Here is a 16,614-nt window from a genome sequence, read left to right as displayed (position 1 = left end):
GCCTCTCCCATTAGAACAGGCTCAACAACCACCAGTTCCTAAAGAATCTAGAACCATTATCTTATTTTCACTTATTGAAATTACAGAATGTAGCTTGTCTTAGGGCTCATACAATATGTGTGGAATTTATGCCATGCTAACAACAGTACCTTGGAGGTTTTGAATTTCAGTTTCCTACGTATGGCTTCCAGAATCTTCCCCCACACCTTCCTAGGTAATTGACAGCCGAGTGAACCATGAACCGGCTCCTCTCTATAAAACTCTATCCAGGTAACCTGTGAAGTTTGCTAGCTTTGTAATAGGCAGGCAAGTCAGCAAATAATACTTAAAGCCATCAGCCACCCACACTGCTATCAAAGCTCTAGGGGCACATTGTGAGAGGATAACTCATCTAATGGGAGTCCTAGCTACATAACTACTTCCTGCTACTCCTTTGAGATGCTGTTCTTTCGGGTACCCTTGTTCCACGCTACTATATTCCTTGAGGTCTCCTCATATACCTCTGTCTGCTTCATGTTCATCAGGTCTTTCACTATTGCCTCCAGAGGCCTCTTGTGAAGCAAGAGCTCTGCACACGCATAACCATATGTAAATAGCAACATTATTTTTTTCACATCTATAAAACCACCTTCCATTTAAAATGCTCAAGGAGAAAACAGTAAGGACAAACACAGAAGCTGATAATGAGAAAATCTATCTGGGTAACTTTGGGAGTTAACTGAAGATATATTTGTTGTTGAAGATCCCTCCCACCAGTTGGATACTTTTTGTTCTGCTAACTCGCTGGCTAGACAAGTTTATCCAGTTGAAGAAAGGCAGCCCTTGTGATGTTCCAGGGTCATGCTTAGTTGAAGTGAACAGCGCTAATATTCAGTCTGGTCCAGTTAACTTATCTGGGTACATCTGGCTGTACAAACAGCAAAGTTATATAGGAAGTATTTCCAGACAGCTTTAACGAGTTAATCAGTTATATTAAGTGGCAGAAGTTGAAGTTATACAGGTAAGTCAAATTCACTGCAACAATATTGATCTCATTTAGCTCAAATGAGCAGGCAAGACTTCAACAGTTTTCTACTAAATAAATTACAAAAGCACAAAATATCAAAGGCATGTTAAAAATAACCAAATTCTACCAAAAAGGTGCATATAAGAAAGAAATGAAATGAGCTCAGGTGTCTAAAAATCATAGTGGTGAATGACAAAAAGTCTTTATGCCCCAGATTACTGGTCCTATTAAATACTAAATATGTGATAAAGAGGCTGGAACAGCTCCCTACAAAGAACGAACCTCAACCTGTTCAGATTCAGCTGGAGATAAGATAGCTGAGAAGAATCATGAATGGACTTTTTTTCACTTACATAATCAGACTGAGAAATTGGTTGCTGCAAGATGTCAAGGCTGTCAGCATAGCTGGATTTAAAAAGGGCTTTGGGAGGTTTCTGGTGGAGAAGTTGAGAAGCCATTAAACACTGCTCATCTTTGGGTATGGGCAAGGAATTTTCCTCATGACCTGATCTAGCCACTCTGAGACAAGATGCTGGGCTTGATGAACTTAGTAGATCTTATCTTCTTATGTAGCCTTCTAAATGTATCATCATATCTGATGATCTTAAGGTGGCCAAACAGGTAGAAAAAGCAATGGAAACAGCCAGAAGGATGCTGGGTACATAAAGAAAGGAATAGCCAGCACATAAGTCCTTAGTGAGACCCCATTTCGAATACTCTGTACAGTTCTAAAGACTGCACCTTCAAAAATAGACAAACAGGATAGAGTTAGTTCAGAAGGTAACTAGTAAAATGGTGAGTGGCCCTCAAAGATTATCAAAAGATCTCAATACTTTGGAAGAGCAGTGGGAGAGAGATGATAAGACAGACATTTTAATATCTCTGTGGCATAAATGCATTGGAGGTGGACGTCTTTCAACTGAAAGGAAGCTCTGGAATGAGAGCACATAGAATGAAGGTGAAAGGGAACAGGCTTGGGAGTAATCTAAGGAATATTTGATTTTTTAGTTCTCCATTTAAACCAAAGCGGGTTACAGTACAACATACACAATTTAAAATAAACTCATACGCATAAAATTAAAACAGTATCATTTAAATGAAGCAGAAAGTTTCCAAGTTTCCAAGTTTATTATAAGATTTGATTAATCGCCTATTCAAGGTTCTAGGCGATGTACAACATCAATTACAGATTTCGGGTAAAAAATACATATTTATAACAACTTAAAACAAATCAGAATAGTCTGAAATACTTAACATGACTAAACATTCCAATATAACAATAAACATACGTGACAACAGTAGGTAAGGTAATGGAAAGAAATACAATTCAATATAAAAGAAACATTTAAGGATAAAAACAATAGGGAGAGGTACGGAAATTTGAAATGGACTGAAAAAAAGATTCAATATAAAATGTAAAAAAATCAATTAATCGCTAAAAGCATCTTTAAAAAGAAATCCTTTAAGCTTGCTCTTAAATTTATCTAAAATTCTTTCTTCTCTTAAATAAATTGGCAAGGCGTTCCAGGCTAGAGGAGCCGCAACTGAAAAAATAGAATGTCGTCTTGTACCTATAACTTTTAACGATGGAACAACTAATAAATGTTGATCAGTTGACCGTAAAACTCTTGAAGTTTTATAGGGAATTAAAAATTTATAAATAAAAGCCGGAGTCTTAAAAATTATTGATTTAAAAGTGAGCAAATTCAATTTATACATTATTCGATATGAAACTGACAACCAATGAGCTTTCTCGAGCAACGGTGTAACGTGGTCAAATTTCTTAGCGTTTTCAATAAGTTTAATCGAGGTATTTTGGATAATCTGCAGGCGCTTAATTTCCTTTTGTGCTATTCCTTTAAATAAGGCATTACAATAGTCTATCTTTGAAATTACTAAGGTATCAAAATATTCAGGGATTTTGGACAAAGAAATTTTTTCATTGAACGTATTTGGCAGAGACTATAAAAAGTAGATTTCACAACATGACTAATATGATCATGATAAGTTAATTTTTCGTCAAAAATTACTCCGAGAATCCTGATCTTATGAATAAGTTTCAGAGGAATACCTCTAATAGTAATTGGGTTAATGAGAGTAAAAGTATCTTTCCATGGGAATAGTAAGACATTTGTTTTATCAATATTTAGAGCAAGTCTATTTATTTCCAGCCACTGATGAATCTGGTTGAATTTGGAATTAATATTGGCTATTTCATAAGAACTGTTGGGATCCAAGGAATGTAAAAGTTGTATATCGTCCGCATATGCAAATACAGTAAAACCTATGGATTGACAGAGGGTCATGAGGGGGGCGAGAAAAATATTGAATAAAAGAGGAGAAAGAATAGACCCTTGTGGGATTCCATATGGAACTGAGATACTTTCCGAAGTGGTATTATTAAAGTTGACTGTAGAAAAACGGTTGTCAAAGTAGGAGTGGAATCAAGCAAGTACCTGATCAGAGATGCCTATAGATTGAAGTCTATTAAGTAAAAGAGTGTGATCAATGGTGTCGAAAGCCGATGAGAGGTCGATTGAGATCAAAAGCACTTAGAATAAAAAAAATAAAAAAATATGTAACTAAACAGTTGCACAGAAACTTAGAAGGTAATTTATTTACTTGAGTATCTCACATTGGACTTGGTGGACACAAGGATTTTTATCAAGAGAGCAAATTCAAGAGAGCAATGGACAAGCACAGAGCGACAGCAGAGTTAGCAGTTGGTCTTTATCTGCTATCATTGTCTCAGTTTCTGTGTATGTGGTCTGGATATTGGCACTCTCCACATAATTTTGGACACATCCCTGCAATGCCTCTGATCCTGCCTCTACCATTTATGTCTGTTTGGAAAACAGCCTTTGGGAGTATAGATGCTAGAGCGATGCCTAAAGCCCATTTTGCAAAGGGGGGGGGGTACGTGGGGATTTCAGGCCCAGTATTCTGTAGAGTACGCATAGAAGTTGCATGCATGTTAGGCACAAGCATTAATGCAGCCAGTCTATGTCTGGGTACTCAAACTTTAGGTATGCTGATAACCTGCTTCACTAGTAACAGAACTTCGGCACTTCAGATCCTTTATAGAATGCGCTGAGGAACTAATTGGAGCCTCCATAATGCTTGACCAGACAGCAAGATGTCCAGCTGAAATGTGTGTTGTTCAGCACTTGATTTCAGCCACAAACATCCTTTCATATGTCAATCCCAACAAAAACAGTTGTTGACCAGATTTCCTTTGGAGAAGAGTTGCATAAATAAACAAGGAGAAGTGCTGGAAAAGGTTTCCCACCTTGTAAATCACAGGTGTCAAACTCAAGGCCAGCGGGCCAAATCCGGCTCGTCTGGTCATTTTATCTTGTGGCCAGCTCCCTCCTCTTCACAGCCGTAGCGTGCAGTGGCTCCTCACAAGTCCCACACCTGATCCAGAAGCATTCCCTCCGAAGTTGTAACGTCAGAGAGAAGGCTTCCGGTTCAGGTGCAGGACGCACGAGGAGACACTGCATGCGACTCCGTGTACACTACGACTGTGAGGAGGAGGGAGCCGGCCACAAGGTCAATTTTGAGTATTTTAATCTGCTGTCTATCTTTTGCACTGATTTGTTTCTTTTTCTCTGGGGGTTGTATTTCATGCAGAATCTTGAATCTTAGGGCGTTTTTTAAAAATATATTAGTACTTTTAGATTTTGGTCCCGTATTTGCATAGGGTTATCTGTGTTCTGGTAGGAATTAATGTTGAGAAGCATACAGTGTGTTTTTCATGTAGTTTAATTTTGTGGTTAACCATTACCATTATGTGTTAAGATTATATTGTGTGTGTATATATGAAAAATGAATGGAAAATGGTGTTATAATTAGTATTATTATGGGGGCGGGGTCTGGCCTGCGACTTAGCCTGTGTTTTGGATTTCAGCCCCTTAATGTGATTGAATTTAACACCCCTGTTGTAAATAGTCACTTCTTATTCAGAGATGGTGCACTTCAACAGGCAGATTGTAAGTTAGAACCATTTACACATCAGATAAACTGGTAAGTTCTTACTAATTGAAAGTCAAAATCTGAGACTGAGACTGGGAGCCCCCCCACGATTGGACACCAGTGAAGACTTAAAATAGGAATAATACGATCCTCAGAACAACAACCAGATGGTATACAGACACATGCATTTTGCATTAATTAGAACATTCAACAAGAGAATTACAATAATTCAAATGTGATGTAACTAAAGCACTAATTCAAAGCTAAATCTACTCATGACATGGGTGCAACTGACAAACTAGCTAAGTTGTGTAATAGCAGCACTATATTAATAGGTCAGAACACCACCCAAACCATGGCTCGTTCCAGATTCAGATTCCTGTCTGCTACATCACAATCTCTATTATTTTAGGATCAATCTCTATTTATTCTCACCCATTCTGATGCTGATTAATTGAACTGAAGTCTCTGTAGATTTCCACCTAGAGGAAGACAGTTTCACTTCATCCGTATAAAGATAATAGTTGCCAAATTCCTGAAGGATATCACCAAATGCTTCCATATACATCAAACCTCGGTTTGCGAGTAATGCGGTTTGCGAGTGTTTTGCAAGACGAGCAAAACATTCTTGCAAATCTTGTCTCGCAAACCGAGCATTGACTCAATTTGCGAGCATCCCCCCCCCCCCCCGTGTGAACCGCCATCCCCCCGCCCGAACAGCATTCAATCTTACCCCCCATCTGGCACCGGCACGCAGCCCACAGGACGTGCTGGTGCCAGTGAAAGAAGTTCCTGCCTCTTGCCTGGGCCTCGAGCATATCAGAGAGAGCAAGAACCAGAAGGGTGGGAACGTATGAAGCAAATTTCCCTTACTTTCTATGGGGAAACTCGCTTTGATATATGAGTAATTTGGTTTACAAGCATGCTTCTGGAATGAGTTATGCTCGTAATCCAAGGTTCCACTGTATATACCGCAGACAAGAGCAGTGGAGAATGTATAAGTTCTTCCATTAATCCACATGTATAGAAAAAAAAAAACCAGCCAAAGATCACACACTGCCCTCTTCCCTCAGACTGCAAATGCCCAGAGCGCACCCACCTTGCTCCTTAAAATGCTGACCTCTGTAGCAGGGCAGTGGTCTCCAATATTTGGTCCTTATATCCAGTGCCCCCTGCTGCTACTAAGCATAGAGAAAAGGTCCAGTGAACCTTCAGATGGCGCTGTTGACAATTTCTTACATACAAAAATGCCACCCTGTGAAGGTCTCAAAAATTGGGGTTTCAAGAATCCCGAGAAGGGGCAGATATCTTGCTTCTTCTTCTATTCTGGGGTTTGTTTGTTTTAAAATGTTTTGTTTGCTTCAATGGTCTGTGCTCGCCCCTAATTAAATTGAAATAGGGTAAAACTGTTGAGAGGCTAATTGTATGAAATTTCATAAAACAGATCTCCAACCTTTTCCATGTGGACACTAGAAAGCTCTGGGACCCTCCAAAAGATTTTAGGCTTATAAATGTAATTTTAAATACTAATTTTGATTCTGCAATCATACCGCCATTCAACAATACAACATTGTGCAGGTTAAGTGCAAGTAATGAAGGTGTAACAACATTCCATTGCGACTTGTCAGCCAACCTTGTGAAAACTACCTCAGACTTAGAAACATAAAAACATGACAGCAGATAAAGGCCAAATGGCCCATCACAGTAACCATTATCTCATTCTCTCCCTGAGAGATCCCATGTGCCTATTCCACCACCTCTTCCAGGAGACTGTTCCACGCATCTACCACCCTGTCTGTAAAATAGCATTTCCTTAGATTACTCCGGAGCCCATAACCGCTTAACTTCATCCTATGCCCTCTCATGCCAAAGTTTCCTTTCAAATGAAAGAGACTCAACTCATGCACATTTATATTACGTAGGTATTTAAACATTTCTATCATATCTCCCCTCTCCCGCCTTTCCTCCAAAGTATACAGATTGAGATCTTTAAGTCTGTCCCTATATGCCTTATGATGAAAACTGCATACCATTTTAGTAGCCTTCCTCTGGACCAACTCCATCCTTTTTATATCTTTTTGAAGGTGTGGCCTCCAGAATTGTCCACAATATTCTAAATGAGGTCTCACCAGAGTCTTATACAGAGGCATCAATACCTCCTTTTTCCTACTAGCCATACCTCTCCCTATGCAACCTAGCATCCTTCTAGCTTTCGCTGTCACCTTTTCAACCTTAAGATCATCACAAACAATCACACCCAAGGCCCGCTCTTCTGTCGTGCACATAAGTTCTTCACCCCCTAAACTGTACTGTTCCCTCTGGTTTTTGCAGCCCAAATGCATGACCTTGCATGTCTTAGCATTAAATTTTAGCTGCCAAATTTCAAAGCATTCTTCAAGCTTCGCCAGGTCTTTCTTCATGTTATTCACACCATCTGGCATGTCTACTCTATTGCAGATTTTGGTATCATCCGCAAAGAGGCAAATCTTACCCGACAACCCTTCAGCAATATCATTTATAAAAAAGTTAAAAAGAACAGGCCCAAGAACAGAACCATGAGGTAGAAAATTGACACGGGGAAAAAAATCTGTCCCCGTCACTGCCCCGTCCCCATCCCACCGCCCCGTCACTGCCATTCCCTTCATTGCCCCGTCACCATCACTGCCATCCCCTTCACCGCCCCGTTACCGTCACTGCCATCACATTCACCGCCCTGTCACCATCCCCTCAGCATCCATATAAGCCTTAGTACTGCAATATTTAGCTTATGCCTTCCTTATAAATCAAAGTTCTGGCTACTGAACTAGAGAAAGAGATGTTCAGCTGGCAGGGCTTTGTTTATAAATTTTTATCAACACAACTTATACTACTTTATCCTAAAGCAAAAAAAAAAAAAGAAAGAAAAGAAATAGAATTTTTTTTCTATCTTTGTTGTCTGGTTTCTGCTTTCCTCATCTTCTCATTCAATTCCTTCCATCCACTGTGTGTCTTCTTTCTGCGTCTTCCATTTGCTTGTTTACTGTGCCTCTCCCTTCACCCCCCTCCTCCCTCCAATTGGTCTGGCACCCATCTTCTTATCTCCGCTCCCCCATAGTCTGGCATCTGTCTTCTTCCCTTCCAGCGTCTTCTCTCCACTCTGTCTTCCACAGTTCCCTTCAGGGTCTGTTCCTCTCCACCCTCCTTCAATATCTGTTCTATTCCTTTCTACCACCATACTTCCCTCCCTTCTTCACCATCTGTTCCTTTCTACCACCCTTCAGTTCTTCTCGCACAGCCTATCTACCTCCCTCTTACTTTCGTGGCACGTTACAATGTAATTTGTGCAAGCAGCTGGAGCCTGCGAGCTCGGTCCCCAAACAATCTCGCTTCTGTGTTCCTATTCTCCCCATTTCTAATATCTCCCCTATGTATCTGGCATTGCCCCACCCCCTGTGTCCATATACCATCACCATGGCATGTATGTCCCCTTTATGTCTCTGTCCCTATGCCCCCATGCACATAATTTACCCTGTTTCTGTTACCTTCCTGTGTCCAGATTTTCCCTCTCTTCCTCTTCCACACCAATGTGTCTCTTCTCTTCAACCCCATCTAGCATTTTTCCCTCTTTCTTCCCCCCCCTGCTTCCAGCATCTGGCTCACCTGCCTGTCCTCCCCTTTCTTTCCTGCTGTGGGTTTCTTTCTCTCCCTCTTCATTCCCTTGGCCCAGAATCTCTTTCCCTTTCACCCCCTCCTTCCTAATGTGAGCCGGAACACGCGCAATCGCGTTGTCCAGCAGCCCCCTCCCACCCGAATGCAGCGTTTCGTCATCTCCTTCCACCTCACCTTAGATGCCGAGTTTGCTGGCTTTCTTTTTCGCCCAGCCACACGCTTTCAAAGAGTCACGCACGCACGGCTGCTCCGTTGTTCAATCTTCTCCTCTGATGCAACCGGAAACAGGAAGTTGCAGGAGAGGAGAAGATTGATCAACTCCAGCAGCCACGCATTTGGTTGGGCGAAAAAGAAAGCCGGCAAACTCTGCATATAAGGTGAGGGTGGAGGGAGGGAAATGGCGGAACGCTGCGATGGGGGGGGGGGGGGCTGAGGGACCGTGCGATCCGTGATTGCCTCACTGCAGAGACAAGACCATTCACCGCTCCACGGGGCGGTGAATGGCCTTGTCCCCGTCCCAGCAGAGACCACTATTTTTTCTTCCCCGTTTTGGCGGGTTAACCGCAGCTACTCGCAGCTAGCCGCGGATAACAACCACCGTGTCATTCTCTACCATGAGGCACACAACTGGTAACATCCCTTTCCTCAGAGCGATCTCCATTGATCATTACCCTCTGTCACCTTCCACCTAACCAGTTTCTTGACCCAGGCCTGTCACTTTGGGTCCCATCCTGAGGGCACTCAGGTTTATTTATAGACATCTGTGTGAAATACCATCAAAGGCTTTGCTAAAATCTAAATACACCACATCTAGCGCACATCCTCTATCCAATTCCCTGGTCACCCAGTAAAAGAAATTGATCAGATTTGTCTGACAAGACTTACCTCTAGGGAATCCATGTTGCCTCCAGTCCTGTAATCCACAGGATTCCAGAAACTTGACCATTCTCTGTTTTAAAAGCGTTTCCATTAATTTGCTTATCACAGACTTTTTCATAAATTTTTAAAACCTATTAAGCCAGCCAGTGTTCAAATGGGAGACATATATCAGCAGCAACCAGTAAACCTGTACTAATTCCATTTTGCTGTAATTTTCGGGACTGAGCTGGAGCAGATGTGAACACTGGGAGGTTTTGCCGCTATAGCAGGTAGAGTAGAAGCCCTGCCAAGCTCTGCTGGGTCATGTGTGACTGCATGGTCATGCTGACATGCATGCACAAGAACGCACGCACACAACTATTGGTCAAGTCACCTCTTCTTGTGCATGTGTGCACAAGTGGGACCAGAGCCACTGACCTACGAGACTTCACAGTAAATCTAGACATGTTAGGCATCATAAATGGGTGTGTTGTCAATTCTCTAAGCACTTCAGGGTGTGACCAAATCTGTAAAAAATAAAATTTTGCAAAGGCACATCAGTGCACCAGACATTAGGGGACATCTACTTATGAGAGGTCAATGGTTGGTGTATATTTATGTGTGGCGGACTGCTGGCATGAATGGACCTCTGGTCTGACCCAGCGGGGGGCAATGCCTTATGTGCTTATGTAATAAAATTTGATATCCCACTTATCTTATTAAACACAAAGCAGTTTACAACTTAGAATTTAAAAGAAAAAAAAAAAGCCATTATCTGGTGAGACACTTCTAAGTGTGCTATGCAGTGCATGCAACTGATAGTAAGAACATAAGAATTGCTGCTGCTGGGTCAGACCAGTGGTCCATCGTGCCCAGCACACGCAGCGGCCCTTAGGTCAAAGATCAGTGCCCCAACCGAGACCAGCCCTACCTGCGTTTGTTCCAGTTCAGCAGGAACTTGTCCAACCTTATCTTGAATCCCTGGAGGGTGTTTTCCCCTATAACAGCCTCCGGAAGAGTGTTCCAGTTTTCCACCACTCTCTGGATGAAGAAGAACTTCCTTATGTTCGTTCGGAATCTATCCCCTTTCAACTTTAGAGAGTGCCCTCTCGTTCTCCCTACCTTGGAGAGGATGAACAACCTGTCCTTATCTACTAAGTCTATGCCTTTCATTATCTTGAATGTTTCGATCATGTCCCCTTTTTTCAAGGGAGAATAGGCCCAGCTTCTCTAATCTCTCACTATAGAAATTGCGCAGACAGCTTGCTGACATGCCTATGTCACACCCATGTTCTGACCACATACATGCCCCCTGACATACGTTGCTGCCGGCTATTGGTGCCAATTGTGTACACACACGCTACTAGTCTATGAACTTTTAAGAACCCAACGACCTGGCAGGAGTTTTCATTTTCAGCAGTAGGATTGTCTTTCATTATTTTAAAATGAAACAATAAAAAGAATACTTCCTTTGTTTTGTTTAAAGAAATGAAAGGAAACCAAATTGTTGCCTTCTATTCTGTTTGAAATGAATGCATATGCCCAGGATTTACTGGCCGCCTCTCCTGTAGCCTAACCCTCATGGTAACATAACTACAGTAGCTCTCTCTGTGCCAGCGCAGGGCTCTTGCATACAGGCTGCAAATTATGTTTATTAAAATTTGATATAGTGTCGAAGCTTATGACAGTTCTCAGAGGTTTACAACAAAGCAAATATAAATGAAAGGAACTTAATAAATATATAATAGGACAGACCTAACACAATCATTCATAAGGCAATTTCACTGAATATTTACCTCTATAGGATTAGTATATATGCTCATTTGGGGGACTATTTTCCTCAAAAGCCAAATTTAAAAAGTACATTTTCTAAGATATCTTAAATGCTTTAAAATTAAATTCTTGACATATGTGATCTGGGAGGCTATTGCAAAGGCAAGGTGCTAAGTAGAAAGAAGCCTTTAACCGTGTAACTCCCACGTTGTTGAATTAACTGCTGGTATAAGTAATCTATTGTCTTGCAAAGACCTAATTTCTTTTCCCTATATAGCTGGAGCTCCTTTGAGGCCTCTCAACTATTTACTGTATTTAATTTGTTTCTCTCCGTTCTCCCCAATGAGCTCAGAACGGGTTACAGGTTAACATACATAATACACAGTCAAGGTGAGATTTACTATGTAACTAATTCACCACACACACACACACAAATACACACTATCCAATTGAGAGATCTTGTATAACAAGATGTTTCTCATAACTCACTACACACCTCATGTTCCTTTCAAGCAAATCTGGAAGCTAGCCTAAGAAAGCACAATGAGTTTGGGAGGGCCATAAGGGATAGGCATAGCAGTTCAGTCTGCCTCAAACCTGAATGAGATAACCTCATCCAGTAAGACACACCTCTAGGAGCAGCTGCTAACCTTACATGTCTCATACGAGTTCAGATTTTCATAGATGCTGTTTTCCATAGTGTAACAGAAACTCAATCACTAATCCAAGTGTTCTATATCACTGTTCATAATATTGTTTCTTTTTATACTTTAATAAAATACGTTCAATATAAAATCATAACTGAGGCTTGTGCGGATGGGATCAGATGGTTTGTGGGGACCAAGCTTGCGAAGACGGGGCGGAAATGTGTTTTTTAATTTCAGTCTTAGTAGTTTGCCGGTCCACAAAATAATTCTTTTATTTCTGCCGGTCCACGGGTGTAAAAAGGTTGAAAAACACTGTTCTATATAATAGTATAGAGATATTAACTCTTAGGATTTATTCAAGCTGTCTTCAGGATCTCAGCGATGCCACTCACCGCTCAAAATGTCTCACTGCGGTACAGCTTTATGTGCATATCATCACTGATCCACAATATTTTTTCATGCTACATCAATGCTTATGAAATGACATTTCAATAATTGAAACACTCAATAAATACTTTATACGTTTCAAATAAAGTTGCTTCTCTTTTTAATGTTCTTGTCTACGGTATGGGGGAAATTGGATCTGACATGGGGTTAGGGTTTTCCATAGTGTGACACAGTCAGGACACTCCATATGGTCTAATGCACAAAATGACACTGTGGCACTATCAGAGAAGATTCCGGTGGGGTGAGGCTGGAATGTGTACCTGAGTAGGTGATCAAGGAAGAGTTATGGAACATTCACCTCAACATGTGACATGGGCAAAGGGGTAGATGCATTAAGAGAAATATACAATTTTTGCCAAATGATGTGCAATAAAATGGCAAAACTGTGCATTATTTGCCCTTAATGCATATCATTTTATTGACACGAGCCAAATAATGAGATGCAAAGACCTCTTCATGATACGAGCTAATACAGGTTGCAGTTACACCTGTAAGTTGTGTTATCTGTGGGAAAAAAAGACCACTACCAGCTACTTTAAACAACAGTGGGCCTCACTTAGGGTCAAGTATCTTTGCATGATGTTCCCAGCTTCAGTAAGTAAGTTTATATTTACTGTGAGTGTCAATCCCATTGTAAACAGTACCACAGCTTAGGAACTACCCCTCTCAGTCAAGTAGGTGACAGGGTGATAGGACACTCAACTAAGCATGCAGCCTAGCAGGTGACTGATAGGATGAGGGCTCAGAGGTGGCCTAGGGGAAGGGTGACTAGAAGGAGAAGGGCAATACATGAGCATGGAGTACAGAATTACTGAACCTTCTTACCTGTAGTCGCAGGAAATCCCATCGAAAGAGCACATGACGATGAACTCTTCAGCAGAGTAACCCAACTGGATCTTCTCCTCCATAGATATATTACCTAGGTAATTCATGTAACGCAGTTTGTACCAATCCTGAATGGCGTAAACTCCTGACCTGAAGGTATAAACCATGCAATCCGTCTGGTTCTGCTGATCACACTAAAAATACAGACAAAATATATATAAGCAGTCTGTGCTGTTTATAACCAGCGAGACACTTCATGAGATATCTGATTCACATTGCTATGAGTGAGACAGTCACTGTGAAACACTTTTTCATTATCACCTCCAAAGGAATTAAATTTCGGGCATACTCTCAGGAACCTCATTCCTGAGCTAGGCTGTATTGGAGATGATCAAGTTTCTCAAGTTTATTACAATTTTGAGATACCACCCAATAGATGCACTTTCTGAGCAGTTCAACAATAGATAGGAAAGAAAGATAAAAGAGAATACCATGAAGACAGATCTGCTGAAGGCCCTGAAGAACATTTCAGGTTAGGCCCTAGAACAAATTCACCTACAACTGATTAAATGAACGTTAAATAGAACATGCAAACAAAATAACATTCCTTGGTCACAGGCAAAATGCTGCATTAAATACATTAAAAAAAAAGATCAAAAATTAGAAATAGAAAAAGAAGACAAAAACTGAACTGGGAATCTCAATAAGTCAAGCTAGGCTTGCACCACAACATGAAAAAATAAAAACAAATGCATTTCCTTTTTACTGAACAAAACATAAAGACACCTATGATACACATTTCCCAAAGCTTCTCAAAAAAAGCATATTCTTCTTAAATTCTAAATAAAGTTGTCTGATAATTTTATTTTTCCAAGGATGTTGGTCCCTATTTCTCTTTTCTGCTTGCTCTGGGATTGGCAGCCTAAAATATTACTACTATTTGGGTTTCTGCCAAGTACTTGTGACCTGGATTGGTCACTGTTGGAAACAGGATACTGGGCTAGATGGACCATTGGACTGACCCAGTAGTTATTCTTATGTCTTCTGCTCTTTCCAATGTTTTTTCTCCAATTTCTCTTAATCTTCTTCCATTCCTTCACTACCTATTGTCATCTGAGACTCAAAAAAACCCCAAAACCCACAGACTGGCACCTCTAATCTAATCTTCCATTTGTGTGTCTCTCATACCTATACAGGCTCTAGGCGACTTACAGAGGGAGGGGTTAGAAGAGGGCAGGGAGGACTAGGGAGGGCTAAAAAGGAGGGAGAGGAGCATGTAGGCCCTAAAGAGCGGAATAGCTTGTCTTTGGAGTTCAGGCAGTATCTAATTTTAAACTGTTGAAAAATTACTTGCTTGCCCCAGCCTATGACTTGCCTGAAAGCACAGTTACTTACCGTAACAGTTGTTATCCAGGGACAGCAGGCAGATATTCTCACACATGGGTGACGTCACCGAACCGGAGCCCCGAAGCGGACAGCCTCGAAAGCAAACTTGTTTAAAGATCTTTCTAAGAGCTTCCGAGTGCTGCACTGCGCATGCGCGCGTACCTTCCTGCCCAAACTAGGGGGCGCGTCTCCTGTGATACCTAGCTAAGAAGCCAACCAGGGGAGGTGGGTGGGTTCTGAGAATATCTGCCTGCTGTCCCTGGATAACAAGCAGCATATTCTCACACATGGGTGACCTCCAAGCTAAGCAAAATGGGATAGAGGGAAAGTTGGCAAGTTAAGAAAAAAGATTTTGCAAAACAGATTGGCCAAAATGGCCATCCCTCCTGGATAAAGTATCCAAACAGTAATGAGAGCTGAAAGTATGAACCGAGGACCAAGTGGCAGCCTTGCAGATTTCCTCAATAGGAGTTGATCTGAGGAAGGCTACAGACGCCGCCATAGCTCGAACTTTGTGGCCCGTCACTCGACCCTGCAGAGGTAGACCAGCCTGAGCATAGCAGAAAGAGATGCAAGCAGCCATCCAGTTGGAGATGGTACGCTTCGAGATAGGACGTCCCAACCTATTCGGATCAAAGGAGATGAAAAGTTGAGGAGATGTTCTGTGAGGTTGAGTGCGTTGGAGGTAGAAAGTCAAGGCACGTTTGCAGTCCAAAGTATGAAGTGCCGCTTCTCCAGGATGAGAATGAGGCTTTGGAAAAAACACTGGCAGAACAATAGATTGATTGATGTGAAATTCTGAAACAACTTTAAGTAAGAATTTAGGATGAGTACAGAGGACATAAGAACATAAGAGTTGCCTCCGCCGGGTCAGACCAGAGGTCCATCGCGCCCAGCAGCCCGCACCCGCGGCGGCCCATCAGGTCCATGACCTGTTAAGTGTCCCTGTCTTTCCTGTACCTATCTCTATGTCTATCTGTCCCTGCCTTTCCTATACCTATCTCTATGTCTATCTATACCCTTCAATCCCCTTATCCTGTAGGTATTTATCCAAACCTTCTTTGAACCCCTGTAGCGTGCCCTGCCCTACCACAGCCTCCGGGAGCGCGTTCCATGTGTCCACCACCCTCTGAGTAAAGAAGAACTTCCTAGCATTTGTTCTAAACCTGTCCCCTTTCAATTTCTCCGAGTGCCCCCTTGTATTTGTGGCTCCCCTCAGTCAGAAGAATCTGTCCCTGTCTACCTTCTCTATGCCTTTCAAGATTTTGAAGGTTTCTATCATGTCTCCTCTAAGTCTCCGCTTTTCCAGGGAGAAAAGCCCCAGCTTATCTAACCTATCAGTGTATGAAAGGTTTTCCATACCTCTTACCAATTTAGTTGCTCTTCTCTGGACTCCCTCAAGTATTGCCATGTCTTTCTTGAGGTACGGTGACCAGTACTGGACACAGTACTCCAGATGGGGGCGCACCATTGCACGATACAGTGGCATGATGACTTCCTTCGTCCTGGTTGTGATACCCTTTTTGATGATACCCAACATTCTGTTTGCTTTCTTTGAGGGCTGCCGCACATTGTGCCGATGCCTTCAGTGTTTGTATCCACCAACACACCCAGGTCTCTTTCAAGGTTACTTACCCCTAGCAATGATCCCCCCATTTTGTAGCTGAACATCGGGTTCTTTTTCCCTACATGCATGACCTTGCATTTCTCTACGTTAAAGCTCATTTGCCACTTTTTTACCCATTTTTTCCAGTTTCGTTAGTTCCTTTGGAGGTCCTCACAGTCTTCCGTGGTTCTAACCCTGCTGCAGAGTTTGGTGTCATCTGCAAATTTTATAACCTCACAATTTGTCCCCGTCTCCAGGTCGTTTATAAATATATTGAGCAGGAGCGGTCCCAGTACCGACCCCTACGGAACTCCGCTCGTGACCCTTTGCCAGTCGGAGTATTGGCCCTTTACTCCAACCCTCTGTTTCCTGCCCTCCAACCAGTGTTTAATCCATTGGTAGACATCCCCTTCCACCCCGTGGTTCCACAACTTTTTAAGCAG

At 41.9% G+C, this 16,614-nt stretch overlaps 1 protein-coding gene across 1 annotated transcript in view; it reads right to left on the bottom strand.

The window, feature by feature from the left end:
- Positions 1–16,614, bottom strand: part of SCNN1G (sodium channel epithelial 1 subunit gamma) — a 94,138-nt gene that overhangs the window by 57,709 nt on the left and 19,815 nt on the right. Inside the window, exon 4 of the mRNA XM_033962797.1 lies at positions 13,180–13,373. Within this exon, the coding sequence (XP_033818688.1) occupies positions 13,180–13,373 (194 nt within the window). The remainder of the gene's footprint in view (positions 1–13,179; positions 13,374–16,614) is intronic.

The sequence above is a fragment of the Geotrypetes seraphini genome, chromosome 11 (assembly GCF_902459505.1).
Source record: "Geotrypetes seraphini chromosome 11, aGeoSer1.1, whole genome shotgun sequence".
NCBI classification, from domain to species: domain Eukaryota; kingdom Metazoa; phylum Chordata; class Amphibia; order Gymnophiona; family Dermophiidae; genus Geotrypetes; species Geotrypetes seraphini.
This window is presented reverse-complemented; position numbering and strand designations above follow the sequence as displayed.